Source organism: Salvelinus namaycush, chromosome 9, assembly GCF_016432855.1.
Source record: "Salvelinus namaycush isolate Seneca chromosome 9, SaNama_1.0, whole genome shotgun sequence".
Taxonomy (NCBI): domain Eukaryota; kingdom Metazoa; phylum Chordata; class Actinopteri; order Salmoniformes; family Salmonidae; genus Salvelinus; species Salvelinus namaycush.
In genome coordinates, this window is record NC_052315.1 from 3,733,160 (window position 1) to 3,750,837 (window position 17,678).

At 46.1% G+C, this 17,678-nt stretch overlaps 1 protein-coding gene across 3 annotated transcripts in view; it reads right to left on the bottom strand.

The window, feature by feature from the left end:
• Positions 1–2,132: 2,132 nt before the first annotated feature.
• LOC120053596 (ubiquitin-protein ligase E3A-like) overlaps positions 2,133–17,678 on the bottom strand; it is a 37,415-nt gene continuing 21,869 nt past the window's right edge. The window contains exons 7-15 of one of the 3 annotated variants that reach the window (XM_039000734.1): positions 17,061–17,162; positions 15,028–15,354; positions 12,547–12,691; positions 10,263–10,468; positions 9,171–9,335; positions 6,609–6,764; positions 3,896–3,969; positions 3,541–3,684; positions 2,133–3,225 (exon numbers count right to left, since the gene is read on the bottom strand). In XM_039000734.1, coding sequence (XP_038856662.1) covers positions 3,105–3,225; positions 3,541–3,684; positions 3,896–3,969; positions 6,609–6,764; positions 9,171–9,335; positions 10,263–10,468; positions 12,547–12,691; positions 15,028–15,354; positions 17,061–17,162 — 1,440 coding nt within the window. In that variant the 3' untranslated portion in view covers positions 2,133–3,104. Of the gene's footprint in view, positions 3,226–3,540; positions 3,685–3,895; positions 3,970–6,608; positions 6,765–9,170; positions 9,336–10,262; positions 10,469–12,546; positions 12,692–15,027; positions 15,355–17,060; positions 17,163–17,678 lie in introns of those variants that run through there. The other 2 variants (XM_039000733.1, XM_039000735.1) reach the window with 2 other exon arrangements.

A 17,678-nucleotide genomic window follows, 5' to 3' on the forward strand; every position in this document is an offset into this window, starting at 1 on the left:
GGGTTGGAGTGAAAACCTACAGGAGGGTTGGAGTTAAAACCTACAGGAGGGTTTCTCTCCAGGAACAGGGTTGGAGTTAAAACCTACAGGAGGGTCTCTCTCCAGGAACAGGGTTGGAGTTAAAACCTACAGGAGCGTTGGAGTAAAAACCTACAGGAGGGTTTCTCTCCAGGAACAGGGTTGGAGTTAAAACCTACAGGAGGGTTTCTCTCCAGGAACAGGGTTGGAGTTAAAACCTACAGGAGGGTATCTCTCCAGGAACAGGGTTGGAGTTAAAACCTACAGGAGGGTCTCTCTCCAGGAACAGGGTTGGAGTTAAAACCTACAGGAGGGTCTCTCTCCAGGAACAGGGTTGGAGTTAAAACCTACAGGAGGGTATCTCTCCAGGAACAGGGTTGGAGTTAAAACCTACAGGAGGGTCTCTCTCCAGGAACAGGGTTGGAGTTAAAACCTACAGGAGGGTATCTCTCCAGGAACAGGGTTGGAGTTACAACCTACAGGAGGGTCTCTCTCCAGGAACAGGGTTGGAGTTAAAACCTACAGGAGGGTCTCTCTCCAGGAACAGGGTTGGAGATAAAACCTACAGGAGGGTCTCTCTCCAGGAACAGGGTTGGAGTTAAACCCTACAGGAGGGTATCTCTCCAGGAACAGGGTTGGAGTTAAAACCTACAGGAGGGTCTCTCTCCAGGAACAGGGTTGGAGTTAAAACCTACAGGAGGGTCTCTCTCCAGGAACAGGGTTGGAGTGAAAACCTACAGGAGGGTTGGAGTTAAAACCTACAGGAGGGTTTCTCTCCAGGAACAGGGTTGGAGTTAAAACCTACAGGAGGGTTTCTCTCTAGGAACAGGGTTGGAGTTAAAACCTACAGGAGGGTCTCTCTCCAGGAACAGGGTTGGAGTTCAAACCTACAGGAGGACATCTCTCCAGGAACAGGGTTGGAGTTAAAACCTACAGGAGGGTCTCTCTCCAGGAACAGGGTTGGAGTTAAAACCTACAGGAGGGTCTCTCTCCAGGAACAGGGTTGGAGTTCAAACCTACAGGAGGACATCTCTCCAGGAACAGGGTTGGAGTTAAAACCTACAGGAGGGTCTCTCTCCAGGAACAGGGTTGGAGTTAAAACCTACAGGAGGGTCTCTCTCCAGGAACAGGGTTGGAGTTAAAACCTACAGGAGGACATCTCTCCAGGAACAGGGTTGGAGTTAAAACCTACAGGAGGGTCTCTCTCCAGGAACAGGGTCGGAGTTAAAACCTACAGGAGGGTTGGAGTAAAAACCTACAGGAGGGTTTCTCTCCAGGAACAGGGTTGGAGTTAAAACCTACAGGAGGGTATCTCTCCAGGAACAGGGTTGGAGTTAAAACCTACAGGAGGGTCTCTCTCCAGGAACAGGGTTGGAGTTAAAACCTACAGGAGGGTCTCTCTCCAGGAACAGGGTTGGAGTTAAAACCTACAGGAGGGTCTCTCTCCAGGAACAGGGTTGGAGTTAAAACCTACAGGAGGGTATCTCTCCAGGAACAGGGTTGGAGTTAAAACCTACAGGAGGGTCTCTCTCCAGGAACAGGGTTGGAGTTAAAACCAACAGGAGGGTCTCTCTCCAGGAACAGGGTTGGACCAACAGGAGGGTCTCTCTCCAGGAACAGGGTTGGACCAACAGGAGGGTCTCTCTCCAGGAACAGGGTTGGAGTTAAAACCTACAGGAGGGTCTCTCTCCAGGAACAGGGTTGGAGTTAAAACCTACAGGAGGGTCTCTCTCCAGGAACAGGGTTGGAGTTAAAACCTACAGGAGGGTATCTCTCCAGGAACAGGGTTGGAGTTAAAACCTACAGGAGGGTCTCTCCAGGAACAGGGTTGGAGTTAAAACCTAAAGGAGGGTTTCCCTCCAGGAACAGGGTTGGAGTTAAAACCTACAGGAGGGTCTCTCTCCAGGAACAGGGTTGGAGTTAAAACCTAAAGGAGGGTATCTCTCCAGGAACAGGGTTGGAGTTAAAACCTACAGGAGGGTCTCTCTCCAGGAACAGGGTTGGAGTTAAAACCTACAGGAGGGTCTCTCTCCAGGAACAGGGTTGGAGTTAAAACCTACAGGAGGGTCTCTCTCCAGGAACAGGGTTGGAGTTAAAACCTACAGGAGGGTATCTCTTCAGGAACAGGGTTGGAGACCCCTGCCATACACAGTGTGTACTCCTATGGACCCTGGTCAAAAGTAGTAACATTGTGCAGGGAATAGTGTGCCATTTGCACAGAGGCTGCAGAGCAGGAACACTATTGGTGTACATGGTGAGAACAGTCCGGTGCTGGGATCCACCATGGGTGCACATTTTGGTTTTTGACCTAGCGGCACACAGCCGATTCAAATAACCAAACTCATTAAGCTTTTGGGGGGGGGGGGCGGGGGGGGGGCAGGACCGAGTATGGGAAACCCTGCCTTAGACAACTTGCTAACACTTCATATGAACACCCTCTTAATAATGCATTATAGATGCTTATGAACAGCTATAAGCACCTATGTCAGGTATTAAAATGCATAACTCACAAGGTATTAAGAATGCACTTATAATGCATTATGAAGAGGGATTTCATTTTAGGAAGTTTAACCGACAACACTGCTGGCGATGACAGAATATATTGACTGCGAAGACTTTTACGATCCCATAAACAAACAAAAATGTCACCGGACGGAAGTATACAGTCCTGTATATATATACCATTCACTGACATTCAGAGCGTTAAGTTAAGTGCACTTTCACAACAAATCAGACACGATGATAACCTGCTTCAGATGTCTTTACACGTCAACCATCTATAATAAACACACGTAGAAGAATCGAGCTCCAGTGAAGCATTCTGACTGATTTAAACTATTTGAAAAAGCTAGAAAATAAGGAGAGGTTGTACACTAGAGAGATCTGAGGGGGGGGGGGGGGGGGGTAGATCAAAGTGTCTTGTCTAATTGATATCTTGGCACACACCACTGGAACACTTCCTTGTCATAATGCCACTTTAAAAAATTTGAACTCATGTCTCATTGTATTGTAAAACTCCTTCCGTATCCATTAAAACATTTAAACCATTGAAATGTATTTATTTTTTTATCAGAGTAGTTTTTGTTTCACAACATTCCAAATCCTTTGGCGTAAGTGACGGCTTTGAGAAGTCTCTCCTTCAGCTTCTCCTTTGTGTCGTATTCTGGGAGCAGCAAGGCATTAAAACACGTGTGAGAAGTAGGTAACCTGGAGAGAGGGGAGAGAGGAGAGATTATAGATCTGTCCAAGTCATCTGGGAGGCCGCACTACTTTTGACCAGTAGCGCACTACTTTTGACCAGTAGCGCACTACTTTTGACCAGTAGCGCACTACTTTTGACCAGTAGCGCACTACTTTTGACCAGTAGCGCACTACTTTTGACCAGTAGCGCACTACTTTTGACCAGTAGCGCACTACTTTTGACCAGTAGCGCACTACTTTTGACCAGTAGCGCACTACTTTGACCAGTAGCGCACTACGTAGGGAACATGATGCCATTTGGGACCCGAGGCCTGGTCTCACCTGTCTGTGTCGGGGCCGTTCTTGGCGATGATCATCTTTAACTTGCCCAGGCCTCCTACGGGTGCTCTGTCAGTCCCCGTCGTAAACTGGAGGAAAAGTCTCTTATCCTCCTCACCAAACGAATGCACCGTCTCCCAGAAGTCTCTACGAGTGGGAAATAAAGAATATCATTTCATAAAACATGATATTTAATAACATTACAACAGCAGCATCAGAATGAGCAGGAGTGTAATGGTTGTCTTTTATAATACATGTTCAAAAGTCAAGTTATTTTTAAGAGAGACATTTTGGACTAAAACATCTGTCAACATTTTAACATTCTATGTCATTCTGGAGAGAAATTACATGTTTTTACTTGATAATGCGACAGTCTTTGTTGTAGCCTCCGTCATACTCGGTTGTTTCTTCAAGTGCGTGAAAGTCTAAATTCTGAGGAGTTAGAATACAAGAGACAGATACATCAGGGGGTGTAGAAGGAGTTAGAATACAAGAGACGGGTACATCAGGGGGTGTAGAAGGAGTTAGAATACAAGAGACGGGTACATCAGGGGGTGTAGAAGGAGTTAGAATACAAGAGACGGGTACATCAGGTGGTGTAGAAGGAGTTAGAATACAAGAGACGGGTACATCAGGGGGTGTAGAAGGAGTTAGAATACAAGAGACGGGTACATCAGGTGGTGTAGAAGGAGTTAGAATACAAGAGACGGGTACATCAGGGGGTGTAGAAGGAGTTAGAATACAAGAGACGGGTACATCAGGGGGTGTAGAAGGAGTTAGAATACAAGAGACGGGTACATCAGGGGGTGTAGAAGGAGTTAGAATACAAGAGACGGGTACATCAGGGGGTGTAGAAGGAGTTAGAATACAAGAGACGGGTACATCAGGGGGTGTAGAAGGAGTTAGAATACAAGAGACGGGTACATCAGGGGGTGTAGAAGGAGTTAGAATACAAGAGACGGGTACATCAGGGGGTGTAGAAGGAGTTAGAATACAAGAGACAGATACATCAGGGGGTGTAGAAGGAGTTAGAATACAAGAGACGGGTACATCAGGGGGTGTAGAAGGAGTTAGAATACAAGAGACGGGTACATCAGGGGGTGTAGAAGGAGTTAGAATACAAGAGACGGGTACATCAGGGGGTGTAGAAGGAGTTAGAATACAAGAGACGGGTACATCAGGGGGTGTAGAAGGAGTTAGAATACAAGAGACGGGTACATCAGGGGGTGTAGAAGGAGTTAGAATACAAGAGACGGGTACATCAGGGGGTGTAGAAGGAGTTAGAATACAAGAGACGGGTACATCAGGGGGTGTAGAAGGAGTTAGAATACAAGAGACGGGTACATCAGGGGGTGTAGAAGGAGTTAGAATACAAGAGACGGGTACATCAGGGGGTGTAGAAGGAGTTAGAATACAAGAGACGGGTACATCAGGGGGTGTAGAAGGAGTTAGAATACAAGAGACGGGTACATCAGGGGGTGTAGAAGGAGTTAGAATACAAGAGACGGGTACATCAGGGGGTGTAGAAGGAGTTAGAATACAAGAGACGGGTACATCAGGGGGTGTAGAAGGAGTTAGAATACATATACAAATATCTACACATGTTAAGTTTGCTGAAAATAAACGCAGTTCACAGTGAAGACGGTTCTTTTTTTGCTCAGTTCATATACATATATACACACACATATATACACATACATATATACACACACACACCAGGCTGCATTAGATCAGGTGGTGTAGAAAACATGAAGCAGTGACCCCAACACTGACACCAAATGTCTTTTCTATAGCTCAAGCTCAATTGGTCTTTCCGTGATACCTTGCATCACTGCCTCCAGAAAGTCTCACAATCCCGGTGACCTCCTCCCCCCAAATCATTTAGAGAAGGAAACGAGAAGAGAGGAAGCGAGTAAACAAAGAATGATTGAGAAAGGGCCTCAGATGAGTTTCCTTACCCTGCTTCCACAGATGAGTTTCCTTACCCTGCTTCCAAGGATGAGTTTCCTTATCCTGCTTCCAAGGATGAGTTTCCTTACCCTGCTTCCACAGATGAGTTCCCTTACCCTGCTTCCACAGATGAGTTCCCTTACCCTGCTTCCACAGATGAGTTCCCTTACCCTGCTTCCACAGATGAGTTCCCTTACCCTGCTTCCACAGATGAGTTCCCTTACCCTGCTTCCACAGATGAGTTCCCTTACCCTGCTTCCACAGATGAGTTCCCTTACCCTGCTTCCACAGATGAGTTCCCTTACCCTGCTTCCACAGATGAGTTCCCTTTACCCTGCTTCCACAGATGAGTTCCCTTACCCTGCTTCCACAGATGAGTTCCCTTTACCCTGCTTCCACAGATGAGTTCCCTTACCCTGCTTCCACAGATGAGTTCCCTTTACCCTGCTTCCAAGGATGAGTTTCCTTACCCTGCTTCCACAGATGAGTTTCCTTACCCTGCTTCCACAGATGAGTTCCCTTACCCTGCTTCCACAGATGAGTTCCCTTACCCTGCTTCCACAGATGAGTTCCCTTACCCTGCTTCCACAGATGAGTTCCCTTACCCTGCTTCCACAGATGAGTTCCCTTACCCTGCTTCCACAGATGAGTTCCCTTACCCTGCTTCCACAGATGAGTTCCCTTACCCTGCTTCCACAGATGAGTTCCCTTACCCTGCTTCCACAGATGAGTTCCCTTACCCTGCTTCCACAGATGAGTTCCCTTTACCCTGCTTCCACAGATGAGTTCCCTTTACCCTGCTTCCACAGATGAGTTCCCTTACCCTGCTTCCACAGATGAGTTCCCTTACCCTGCTTCCACAGATGAGTTCCCTTTACCCTGCTTCCACAGATGAGTTCCCTTACCCTGCTTCCACAGATGAGTTCCCTTACCCTGCTTCCACAGATGAGTTCCCTTACCCTGCTTCCACAGATGAGTTTCCTTACCCTGCTTCCACAGATGAGTTCCCTTACCCTGCTTCCACAGATGAGTTCCCTTACCCTGCTTCCACAGATGAGTTCCCTTACCCTGCTTCCACAGATGAGTTCCCTTACCCTGCTTCCACAGATGAGTTCCCTTACCCTGCTTCCACAGATGAGTAGCTCCACCTCTTCAGGTCTAAACAAACAGTTGAGAGGAGACTCGTTGGTGACCATCTGGAAGCCCCTCCTGAAGGCTTTGAACTGGCGCTCCACACTCTTATTAAGGATGTAATCGCCATACAGAGACACAAACTCCTGGAGATCAGAAACACACATAGAAAAACAGTCAAAACTAAATGACATCATTCACTTCCACTGCAGAAATCTTTCTGATTGAGAAGGGGTCAAATACTTATTTCCCTCATTAAAATGCAAAATAATTTTTGACATGCGTTTTTCTGGATTTTTTTGGTTGTTATTCTGTCTCTCACTGTTCAAATAAACCTACCATTAAAATTATAGACTGATCATTTCTTTGTCAGTGGGCAAACGTACAAAATCAGCAGGGGATCAAATACTTTTTTCCCCTCACTGTAGGTATTTGTAGTTGTCCACATATTCTAAGTCAGAACCGTCCAGAGTAGTGATGCTAGTTGGGCGGGAGGCTGCGGGCAGCGATCGGTTGAAGAGCATGCATTTAGTTTTACTGGCATTTAACAGTTGGAGGCCATGGAAGGAGAGTTGTATGGCATTGAAGCTCGTCTGGAGGTTAGTTAACACAGTGTCCAAGGAAGGACCAGATGTATACAGAATTGTGTCGTCTGCGTAGAGGTGGATCAGAGAATCACCAGCAGCAAGAGCGACATCATTGATTTATGCAGAGAAAATAGTCAGCCAGAGAATTGAACCCTGTGGTACCCCCATTGAACCCTGTGGTACCCCCATTGAACCCTGTGGTACCCCCATTGAACCCTGTGGTACCCCCATTGAACCCTGTGGTACCCCCATTGAACCCTGTGGTACCCCCATTGAACCCTGTGGTACCCCCATTGAACCCTGTGGTACCCCCATTGAACCCTGTGGTACCCCCATTGAACCCTGTGGTACCCCCATTGAACCCTGTGGTACCCCCATAGAACCCTGTGGTACCCCCATTGAACCCTGTGGTACCCCCATTGAACCCTGTGGTACCCCCATTGAACCCTGTGGCACCCCCATTGAACCCTGTGGCACCCCCATTGAACCCTGTGGCACCCCCATTGAACCCTGTGGCACCCCCATTGAACCCTGTGGCACCCCCATTGAACCCTGTGGTACCCCCATAGAACCCTGTGGTACCCCCATAGAACCCTGTGGTACCCCCATAGAACCCTGTGGTACCCCCATAGAACCCTGTGGTACCCCCATAGAACCCTGTGGTACCCCCATTGAACCCTGTGGTACCCCCATTGAACCCTGTGGTACCCCCATTGAACCCTGTGGTACCCCCATAGAACCCTGTGGTACCCCCATAGAACCCTGTGGTACCCCCATTGAACCCTGTGGTACCCCCATTGAACCCTGTGGTACCCCCATTGAACCCTGTGGTACCCCCATTGAACCCTGTGGTACCCCCATTGAACCCTGTGGTACCCCCATAGAACCCTGTGGTACCCCCATTGAACCCTGTGGTACCCCCATAGAACCCTGTGGTACCCCCATTGAACCCTGTGGTACCTGTCCAGACAACAGGCCCTCTGATTTGACACACTGAACTCTATCTGAGAAGTAGTTGGTGAACCAGGTGAGGCAATCATTTGAGAAACCAAGGCTGTCGAGTCTGCCGATGAGGATGTGGTGATTGACAGAGTCGAAAGCCTTGGCCAGGTTGAATACAGCTGCACAGTATTGTCTCTTATCGATGGCGGTTATGATATCGCTTAGCACCTTGAGCTTGGCTGAGGTGCACCCATGACCAGCTCGGAAACCAGATTGCATAGTAGAGAAGGTACGGTGGGATTCGAAATGGTCGGTGATCTGTTTATTAACTTGGCGTTCGACGATTTTAGAAAGGCAGGGGATGGATATCGGTCTGTAACAGTTTCGGTCTAGAGTGTCACCCCCTTTGAAGAGGGGGATGACCGCGGTCCTGGGAAAGACTAGATACGTTCTTGCCAGTGCTACAACAAAATATTCACCTTTCTACTGTCCTCGCTGACAGGTCTCTCACCTTTCTACTGTCCTCGCTGACAGGTCTCTCACCTTTCTACTGTCCTCGCTGACAGGTCTCTCACCTTTCTACTGTCCTCGCTGACAGGTCTCTCACCTTTCTACTGTCCTCGCTGACAGGTCTCTCACCTTTCTACTGTCCTCGCTGACAGGTCTCTCACCTTTCTACTGTCCTCGCTGACAGGTATCTCACCTTTCTACTGTCCTCGCTGACAGGTATCTCACCTTTCTACTGTCCTCGCTGACAGGTATCTCACCTTTCTACTGTCCTCGCTGACAGGTATCTCACCTTTCTACTGTCCTCGCTGACAGGTATCTCACCTTTCTACTGTCCTCGCTGACAGGTATCTCACCTTTCTACTGTCCTCGCTGACAGGTATCTCACCTTTCTACTGTCCTCGCTGACAGGTATCTCACCTTTCTACTGTCCTCGCTGACAGGTATCTCACCTTTCTACTGTCCTCGCTGACAGGTATCTCACCTTTCTACTGTCCTCACTGACAGGTATCTCACCTTTCTATTGTCCACATTAACAGGTATCTTGTCCCCGTTTTCCTTCAGGTCGTAAGTGATGGGGTCTCCAAACAGGTCAGTCTGTGAGATCTGGAAGGTGATCATCATGTCCTCCTCCACGTCGCCCTCATAGTCCAGCAGCTCCTTCAGACTCTGGTACTGAACCTGGCATGGGAGAGACCCCAGGCTGTCAGTCAGTATAAATGGGAGAGACCACCAATACGTATTTAACACAGGGATAAGCGCTCTATAATAATACGTAGCTAACAGAGGGATAAGCGCTCTATAATAATACGTAGCTAACAGAGTGATAAGCGCTCTATAATAATACGTAGCTAACAGAGGGATAAGCGCGCTATATTAATACGTTGCTAACAGAGGGATAAGCGCGCTATAATAATACGTAGCTAACAGAGGGATAAGCGCGCTATAATAATACGTAGCTAACAGAGGGATAAGCGCGCTATATTAATACGTAGCTAACAGAGGGATAAGCGCGCTATATTAATACGTAGCTAACAGAGGGATAAGCGCTCTATATTAATACGTAGCTAACAGAGGGATAAGCGCGCTATATTAATACGTAGCTAACAGAGGGATAAGCGCGCTATAATAATACGTAGCTAACAGAGGGATAAGCGCTCTATATTAATACGTAGCTAACAGAGGGATAAGCGCACTATAATAATACGTAGCTAACAGAGGGATAAGCGCGCTATAATAATACGTAGCTAACAGAGGGATAAGCGCGCTATATTAATATGTAGCTAACAGAGGGATACGCGCGCAATATTAATACGTAGCTAACAGAGGGATAAGCTCGCTATATTAATACGTAGCTAACAGAGGGATAAGCGCGCTATAATAATACGTAGCTAACAGAGGGATAAGCGCGCTATAATATGAAATTACAAGGTTTTTAATAAAACATTTATACACAGCTCTTGTAGTAGTTGTCTAACCTGAAACACTTTTTAATTACATAGACCGATTTAAAAATGACATTTAAACGTATTTCAGCATGTGTTCCAGTACCGGGTTTAAACATGTTACATTAATGACATTGAAACAGGCTGAAATATGTTCCAGTACCGGGTGAGAGTCTGCCAGGTCAAGATAGGTCCCTTTCTTCCCCATCAGTTTCCTGTAGACCACCATGGGGAAGTGAACATCCAAGATGCAGTTGTTGTAGATGGCCAGGCCCAGGACGATGCCGATCAGGGTGAACTGGGCCTCATTCTCCAGAGAGGACGGGTTGAACCAGAACAGCTTGGTGGACTCATCATACGTAAACATGCCTGGAGGAGGGACATTAATACCAAGAAAACAGATGAACAATTTGTTTGTGAATATTAAGTTCAAGTTTAAAACTTTGTCAAAAATATATATTTTTTTAATAGAAAAGTGTCTATGGCTAACGTGCAGTGCATTCGCAAAAGTATTCAGATCCCTTGACCTTTTCCACATTTTGTTACGTTACAGCCTTGTTCTAAAATGGACAACAAAAATGTTTTACGTCATCAATCGACACACAATACCCCATAATGACAAAGCAAAAACGGGTTTTGGGAAATTAAAAAGCCTGAAATATCACATTTACATAAGTATTCAGACCCTTTACTTTTGTATTTATTAGGGACCCCCATTGGTTCCTGCCAAGGCAGCAGCTTCTCTTCCTGGGGGTTTATTATGGATCCCCATTAGTTCCTGCCAAGGCAGCAGCTACTCTTCCTGGGGTTTATTATGGATCCCCATTAGTTCCTGCCAAGGCAGCAGCTACTCTTCCTGGGGTTTATTACGGATCCCCATTAGTTCCTGCCAAGGCAGCAGCTACTCTTCCTGGGGTTTATTATGGATCCCCATTAGTTCCTGCCAAGGCAGCAGCTACTCTTCCTGGGGTTTATTATGGATCCCCATTAGTTCCTGCCAAGGCAGCAGCTACTCTTCCTGGGGTTTATTATGGATCCCCATTAGTTCCTGCCAAGGCAGCAGCTACTCTTCCTGGGGTTTATTATGGATCCCCATTAGTTCCTGCCAAGGCAGCAGCTTCTCTTCCTGGGGTTTATTATGGATCCCCATTAGTTCCTGCCAAGGCAGCAGCTACTCTTCCTGGGGTTTATTATGGATCCCCATTAGTTCCTGCCAAGGCAGCAGCTACTCTTCCTGGGGTTTATTATGGATCCCCATTAGTTCCTGCCAAGGCAGCAGCTACTCTTCCTGGGGTTTATTATGGATCCCCATTAGTTCCTGCCAAGGCAGCAGCTACTCTTCCTGGGGTTTATTATGGATCCCCATTAGTTCCTGCCAAGGCAGCAGCTACTCTTCCTGGGGTTTATTATGGATCCCCATTAGTTCCTGTCAAGGCAGCAGCTACTCTTCCTGGGGTTTATTATGGATCCCCATTAGTTCCTGCCAAGGCAGCAGCTACTCTTCCTGGGGTTTATTATGGATCCCCATTAGTTCCTGTCAAGGCAGCAGCTTCTCTTCCTGGGGTTTATTATGGATCCCCATTAATTCCTGTCAAGGCAGCAGCTTCTCTTCCTGGGGTTTATTATGGATCCCCATTAGTTCCTGCCAAGGCAGCAGCTACTCTTCCTGGGGTTTATTATGGATCCCCATTAGTTCCTGTCAAAGCAGCAGCTACTCTTCCTGGGGTTTATTATGGATCCCCATTAGTTCCTGCCAAGGCAGCAGCTACTCTTCCTGGGGGTTTATTATGGATCCCCATTAGTTTCTGCCAAGGCAGCAGCTACTCTTCCTGGGGTTTATTATGGATCCCCATTAATTCCTGTCAAGGCAGCAGCTACTCTTCCTGGGGTTTATTACGGATCCCCATTAGTTCCTGCCAAGGCAGCAGCTACTCTTCCTGGGGTTTATTATGGATCCCCATTAGTTCCTGCCAAGGCAGCAGCTACTCTTCCTGGGGTTTATTATGGATCCCCATTAGTTCCTGTCAAGGCAGCAGCTACTCTTCTTGGGGTTTATTATGGATCCCCATTAGTTCCTGCCAAGGCAACAGCTACTCTTCCTGGGGTTTATTACGGATCCCCATTAGTTCCTGCCAAGGCAGCAGCTACTCTTCCTGGGGTTTATTATGGTTCCCCATTAGTTCCTGCCAAGGCAGCAGCTATTCTCCATCAAAACTTGTTTTCGCTTTGTCATTAAAATGTAGATTGAGGATTTTACTTATCAATTTTAGAATAAGGCTGTAACGTAACAAAATGTGGAAAAACAGAAGGGGGAAACATTTCTATATACAGTGCATTAGGAAAGTGTCTTCGGATTACATATAACATGTATAACGCAAAGCCTGAGAGACTACATTGTATTTTATCAACCCCAGATACAGCATTCAATTCCAAGCAGAACATCTCACCAATATCAGGGTTGAACATCTCCTCCAGGACTAGCTGGAAGAACTCTTTAGAGACTCCTCCCTCGTCGACGCCCTGCTCGCCTTCAAACTCCACAAACAGCTGCTTCCTCAGGTCCGCTGGGTTCTCCATGGAGATCATCTCTAACTGTAGGACGCAGACCATTAGGTTAGGAGAGGGACAGACACACAGAGGAACCCTTCCCATTCACCTTAGCACTAGCTTGGTCTTGGTCGACCTAGAGTCGTCTGTTCTTTTCCACCAATCGATTGGTAGAATTGTTAAAACGTGTATTTTTTCCATATATAGACACAACCAATGTGTTTTAATCAAATCAACGATAGACACCGAGCTTGTCTGACAAAAATAATTAAAACACAGATAACTAGAGGGAGTCCGACCGACCGATCGACATGGCCACTCTGCTCCGAAGCAACTCTGCAGTATTATAGCGTACAGGAACCTGCATTTCGAACATAAATATTACTTATCTGAATTGGATCCTTTGTTCGTACCCCACAAGGTGCATGAACTTATCCCAGAGGCTACTCCAAGATGCCACGGAGACGAGGTATTCGAAGTGGACTTCTAGTCCGAGTCAGGAGGCCTACACACCATCCACCGCTTCTGAGTATATCCCTGGACAATAGCGTAGACGAGCACAGGGCGAGGACCTCCTTCCAGAGAGACTGTAACATACTCTGTTTCATGGAATCATGGCTCTCTCCGGATATACATCCCTGTCCATACAGCCAGTTGGGTTCTCAGTACATCATGCAGAATAAAGAACTCTCCGGGAAGAAGAAATGCGGAGGTGTATGTTTCATGATTAACTACTCATGGTGTGATCGTGGTAACGTACAGGAACTCAAGTCCTTTAGTTCACCCGACCTCGAATACCTCAAATGCTGACCATATTACCTCCCAAGAGAATTCTCTTCGGCTAATGTCGCAGCCATATCGCAGTATATTCCCCCTCAAGCCGATACCACGACGGCCCTCAAAGAAACTACACTGGACTTTGTGCAAACTGGAAACCATATATCCTGAGGCAACATTTATTGTAGCTGCGGACTTTAACAAAGCAATTCTGAGGAAAACGCTACCGAAGTCCTACAAACACATTGACTATAATAGTTGAGCTTCAAAAACTCTACCGTTGCTACAAGGCCCTCCCCCGCCTTACTTTCGGCAAATCAGATGACGACTCCATTCTGCTACTCCCTTCCTATAGGCAGGAATTATCCGTGCTATGAACTGCCAATTGAGATGGCTTGGGATGAGTTGGATCGCAGAGTGAAGGAAAAGCAGCCAACAAGTGCTCAGCATATGTGGGAACTCCTTCAAGACGGTTGGAAAAGCATTCCAGGTGAAGCTGGTTGAGAGAATGCCAAGAGTGTGCAATCAAGCTGTCAATCAAGGCAAAGGGTGGCTACTTTGAAGAATCTCAAATATAAAATACAGTGGCAAGAAAAAGTATGTGAACCCTTTGGAATTATCTGGATTTCTGCATAAATTGGTCATAGAATTTGATCTGGACTCTAAGTCACAACAATAGACAAACCTAGTGTGCTTAAACTAACACAAATTACTGTATTTTTCTTGCTATATTGAATACATCATTAAATTCACAGTGTAGGTTGGAAAAAGTATCTGAACCTGTACGCTAATGACTTATCCAAAAGCTAATTGGAGTCAGGAGTCAGCTGACCTGGAGTCCCAATCAATGAGATGAGATTGGAGATGTTGGTTAGAGCTGCCGTAACACTAAAAATTTGAGTTGGCTATTCACAAGAAGCACGGCCTGATGTGATGTCTCGAACAAAGATCTCAGAAGACCTACGATCAGAAGAAGCACTGCCTTCTGGAGTGGCCCAGTCAGTCCTGACCTAAACCCGATTGGAGGTCATGCCACAGCATCTCAGAGAGCAGTTCACACCAGACATCGCAATAATATTGCTGAACTGAAACAGTTTTGTAGCCCAAATTCAGAATTCCTCCTGACCGCTGTGCAGGTCTGATCCACAACTACAGAAAACGTTTGGTTGAGGTTATTGCTTCCAAAAGGAGGGTCAATCAGTTATTACATCCAAGGGTTCACATACTTTTCCCACCCTGCACTGTGAATATTTACACAGTTTGTTCAATAAAGACATGAAAACATATAATTGTTTGTGTGTTATTACTTTAAGCAGACTGTGTTTGTCTATTGTTGTGATCTAGATTTTATGACCAATTTATGCAGAAATCCAGGTATTTCCAAAAGATTCACATTCTTTTTTCTTGATACTGTATATGTTGATTTGTTTAACACTTTTTTTTGGTTACTACATGATTCCATATGTGTTATTTCACAGTTTTGATGTCGTCACTATTATTCTACAATGTAGAAAATAGTAAAAAATTAAGAAAAACTCTTGAATGAGTAGCTGTGTCCAAACTTTGGACTGGGTACTATATGTGTGTGTGTGTCTGTGACTCACCCTGACGAGGGCGTCGTCGATGATGTGGTCTCGTCGTACTTTGAGCCTGAGGTACGGGTTGAGCTGCTGCCCTTGTACCAGGCTGTAGAGCGCCGTGATCCTCCTCTCGCTGTACATGCTGATGCGGTTGTCGTAGTACAGACCCAGGCTCTTGGTGCAGGCGTTGAGGATGAAGGGACAGCTCTGGAAGGAGAACTTACTCTCCGAGTCCACCTTGAAGAAGGTAAAGTCCTTGTCCATCTCTAGAACATCGTTCAACGGCTCGTTGACAAACTCCTCGAAGGGGATGAGGGGTCGTCTGCAGTCCAGGGTCCTGACGCCCAGCTCCTTTTGACAATTTAAAAACAATTCAACCACACGTGGACACAATCCATTCCAAATCACTGTGGATAACAAAGTATTTAAATCATTGAGGATAAAACAGAAAAAGTATTCAGACCCCTTGACTTTTTCCATATTTTGTTACAGCTTTATTTTAAAACTGATTAAAAAAAATAAAAAAAATCCCTCATCAATATACACACCATACCCCATAATGACAAATCAAAAAGGTTTTTGGAAATGTTGGCAATTTACTAAAAATACAAAAACAGATAAGTATTCAGACCCTTTGCTATTAAACTCGAAATTGAGCTCAGGTACATACTGTTTCCATTGATCATCCTTGATGTTTCTACAACTTGATTGGAGTCCACCTGTGGTAAATTCAATTGATTGGACATGATTTGGAAAAGCACACACCTGTCAATATAAGGTCCCACAGTTGACAGTTCATGTCAGAGTAAAAACCAAGCCGTGACGTCGAAGGAATTGTCCGTAGAGCTCCGAGACAGGATTGTGTTGAGGCACAGATCTGGGGAAGGGTATCAAAACAATTCTGCAGCATTGAAGGTCCCCAAGAACACAGTGGCCTCCATCATTCTTAAATGGAAGAAGTTTGGAACCACAAAGACTCTTCCTAGAACTGGCCGCCCGGCCAAACTGAGCAATCAGGGGAGAAGGGCCTTGGTCAGGGAGGTGACCAAGAGCCCGATGGTCACTCTGACAGAGCTCCAGAATTCCTCTGTGGAGATGGGAGAACCTTCCAGAAGGACAACCATCTCTGCAGCACTCCACCAATCAGGCCTTTATGGTAGAGTGGCAAGACGGAAGCCACTCCTCAGTAAAAGGCACATGACAGCCCGCTTGGAGTTTGCCAAAAGGCACCTAAAGACTCTCAGACCATGAGAAACAAGATACTCTGGTCTGATGAAACCAAGACTGATCTCTTTGGCCTGAATGCCAAGCGTCACGTCTAGAGGAAACCTGGCACCATCCCTACGGTGAAGCATGGTTGTGGCAGGATCATGTTGTGGGGATGTTTTTCAGCAGCAGGGATGGGTGAACAGAGCAAAGAACAGAGAGATCCTTGATGAAAACCTGCTACAGAGCGCTCAGAACCTCAGACTGGGGTGAAGGTTCACCTTCCAACAGGACAACAGGAGTGGCTTCAGGACAAGTCTCTGAATATCCTTGAGTGGCCCAGCCAGAGGCCGAACTTGAATTTGATCGAACATCTCTGGAGAGACCTGAAAATAGCTGTGCAGCAACGCTCCCCATCCAACCTGACAGAGCTTGAGAGGAACTGCAGAGAAGAATGGGAGAAACTCCCCAAATACAGATGTGCCAAGCTTGTAGCGTCATACCCAAGAAGACTCGAGGCTGTAATCGCTGCCAAAGGTGCTTCAACAAAGTACTGAGTAAAGGGTCTGAATACTTATGTAAACGTGATTAAGTTTTTGGGGTTGTTGAATAAAATAGCAATAATTTCTAAACCAGTTTTTGCTTTGTCATTATGGGGTATATTGTGTGTAGATTGATGAAGGGGAAAAACTATTTAATACATTTTAGAATAAGGCTGTAACATAACATAACGTGGAAAAAGTCAAGCGATCTGAATACTTTGACCCCACTGTAAATTATTGAGGATAACAAAGAAAAAGTACATTCTTTAAAATAAAGTTTAATTTCCCATTGTGGTCGTCTCTCCTCACCTTCTCCAGAGGATCGACCCGGAGACCCTTCTTGTTCCTCCTCTCCTCCCCTAAGAGCTCCTGCAGGGTGAGCTCGCTGGACTCAGACGGGGGCTCCTCCTCCTGATCAAATTTGCATTTTATTTTAAAACTTCTCCCACTACCATAAAAACACTTCACCTACATGGATAGGGCCAAATTGAAACGTTCCTTACAGAACCATGAAAGAGAACACTGAGGATTATGGGTAAATTATTATTCGACCAAAAGGTGAGGACACAACTGTACATCTGACAAGAATGAATCCAAACATTACACATTGTTGATTTGATGTACTTTCACTATTTGTTGATAGCGAAATCTGAAAATACTCATGATACTTACAGTAACATGATAAGAATATTAATTCGACTTTTGGAGTAGGTACAAGATAAGAAAAAACAATTACAATGGTTTCAGTGAGAGGACTAACTGGTGTCTCCAAGTGGCCCCACACCTCTCCAAACTGTAGGTTTCAGTGAGAGGACTAACTGGTGTCTCCAAGTGGCCCCACACCTCTCCAAACTGTGGGTTTCAGTGAGGGGACTAACTGGTGTCTCCAAGTGGACACACACCTCTCCAAACTGTGGGTTTCAGTGA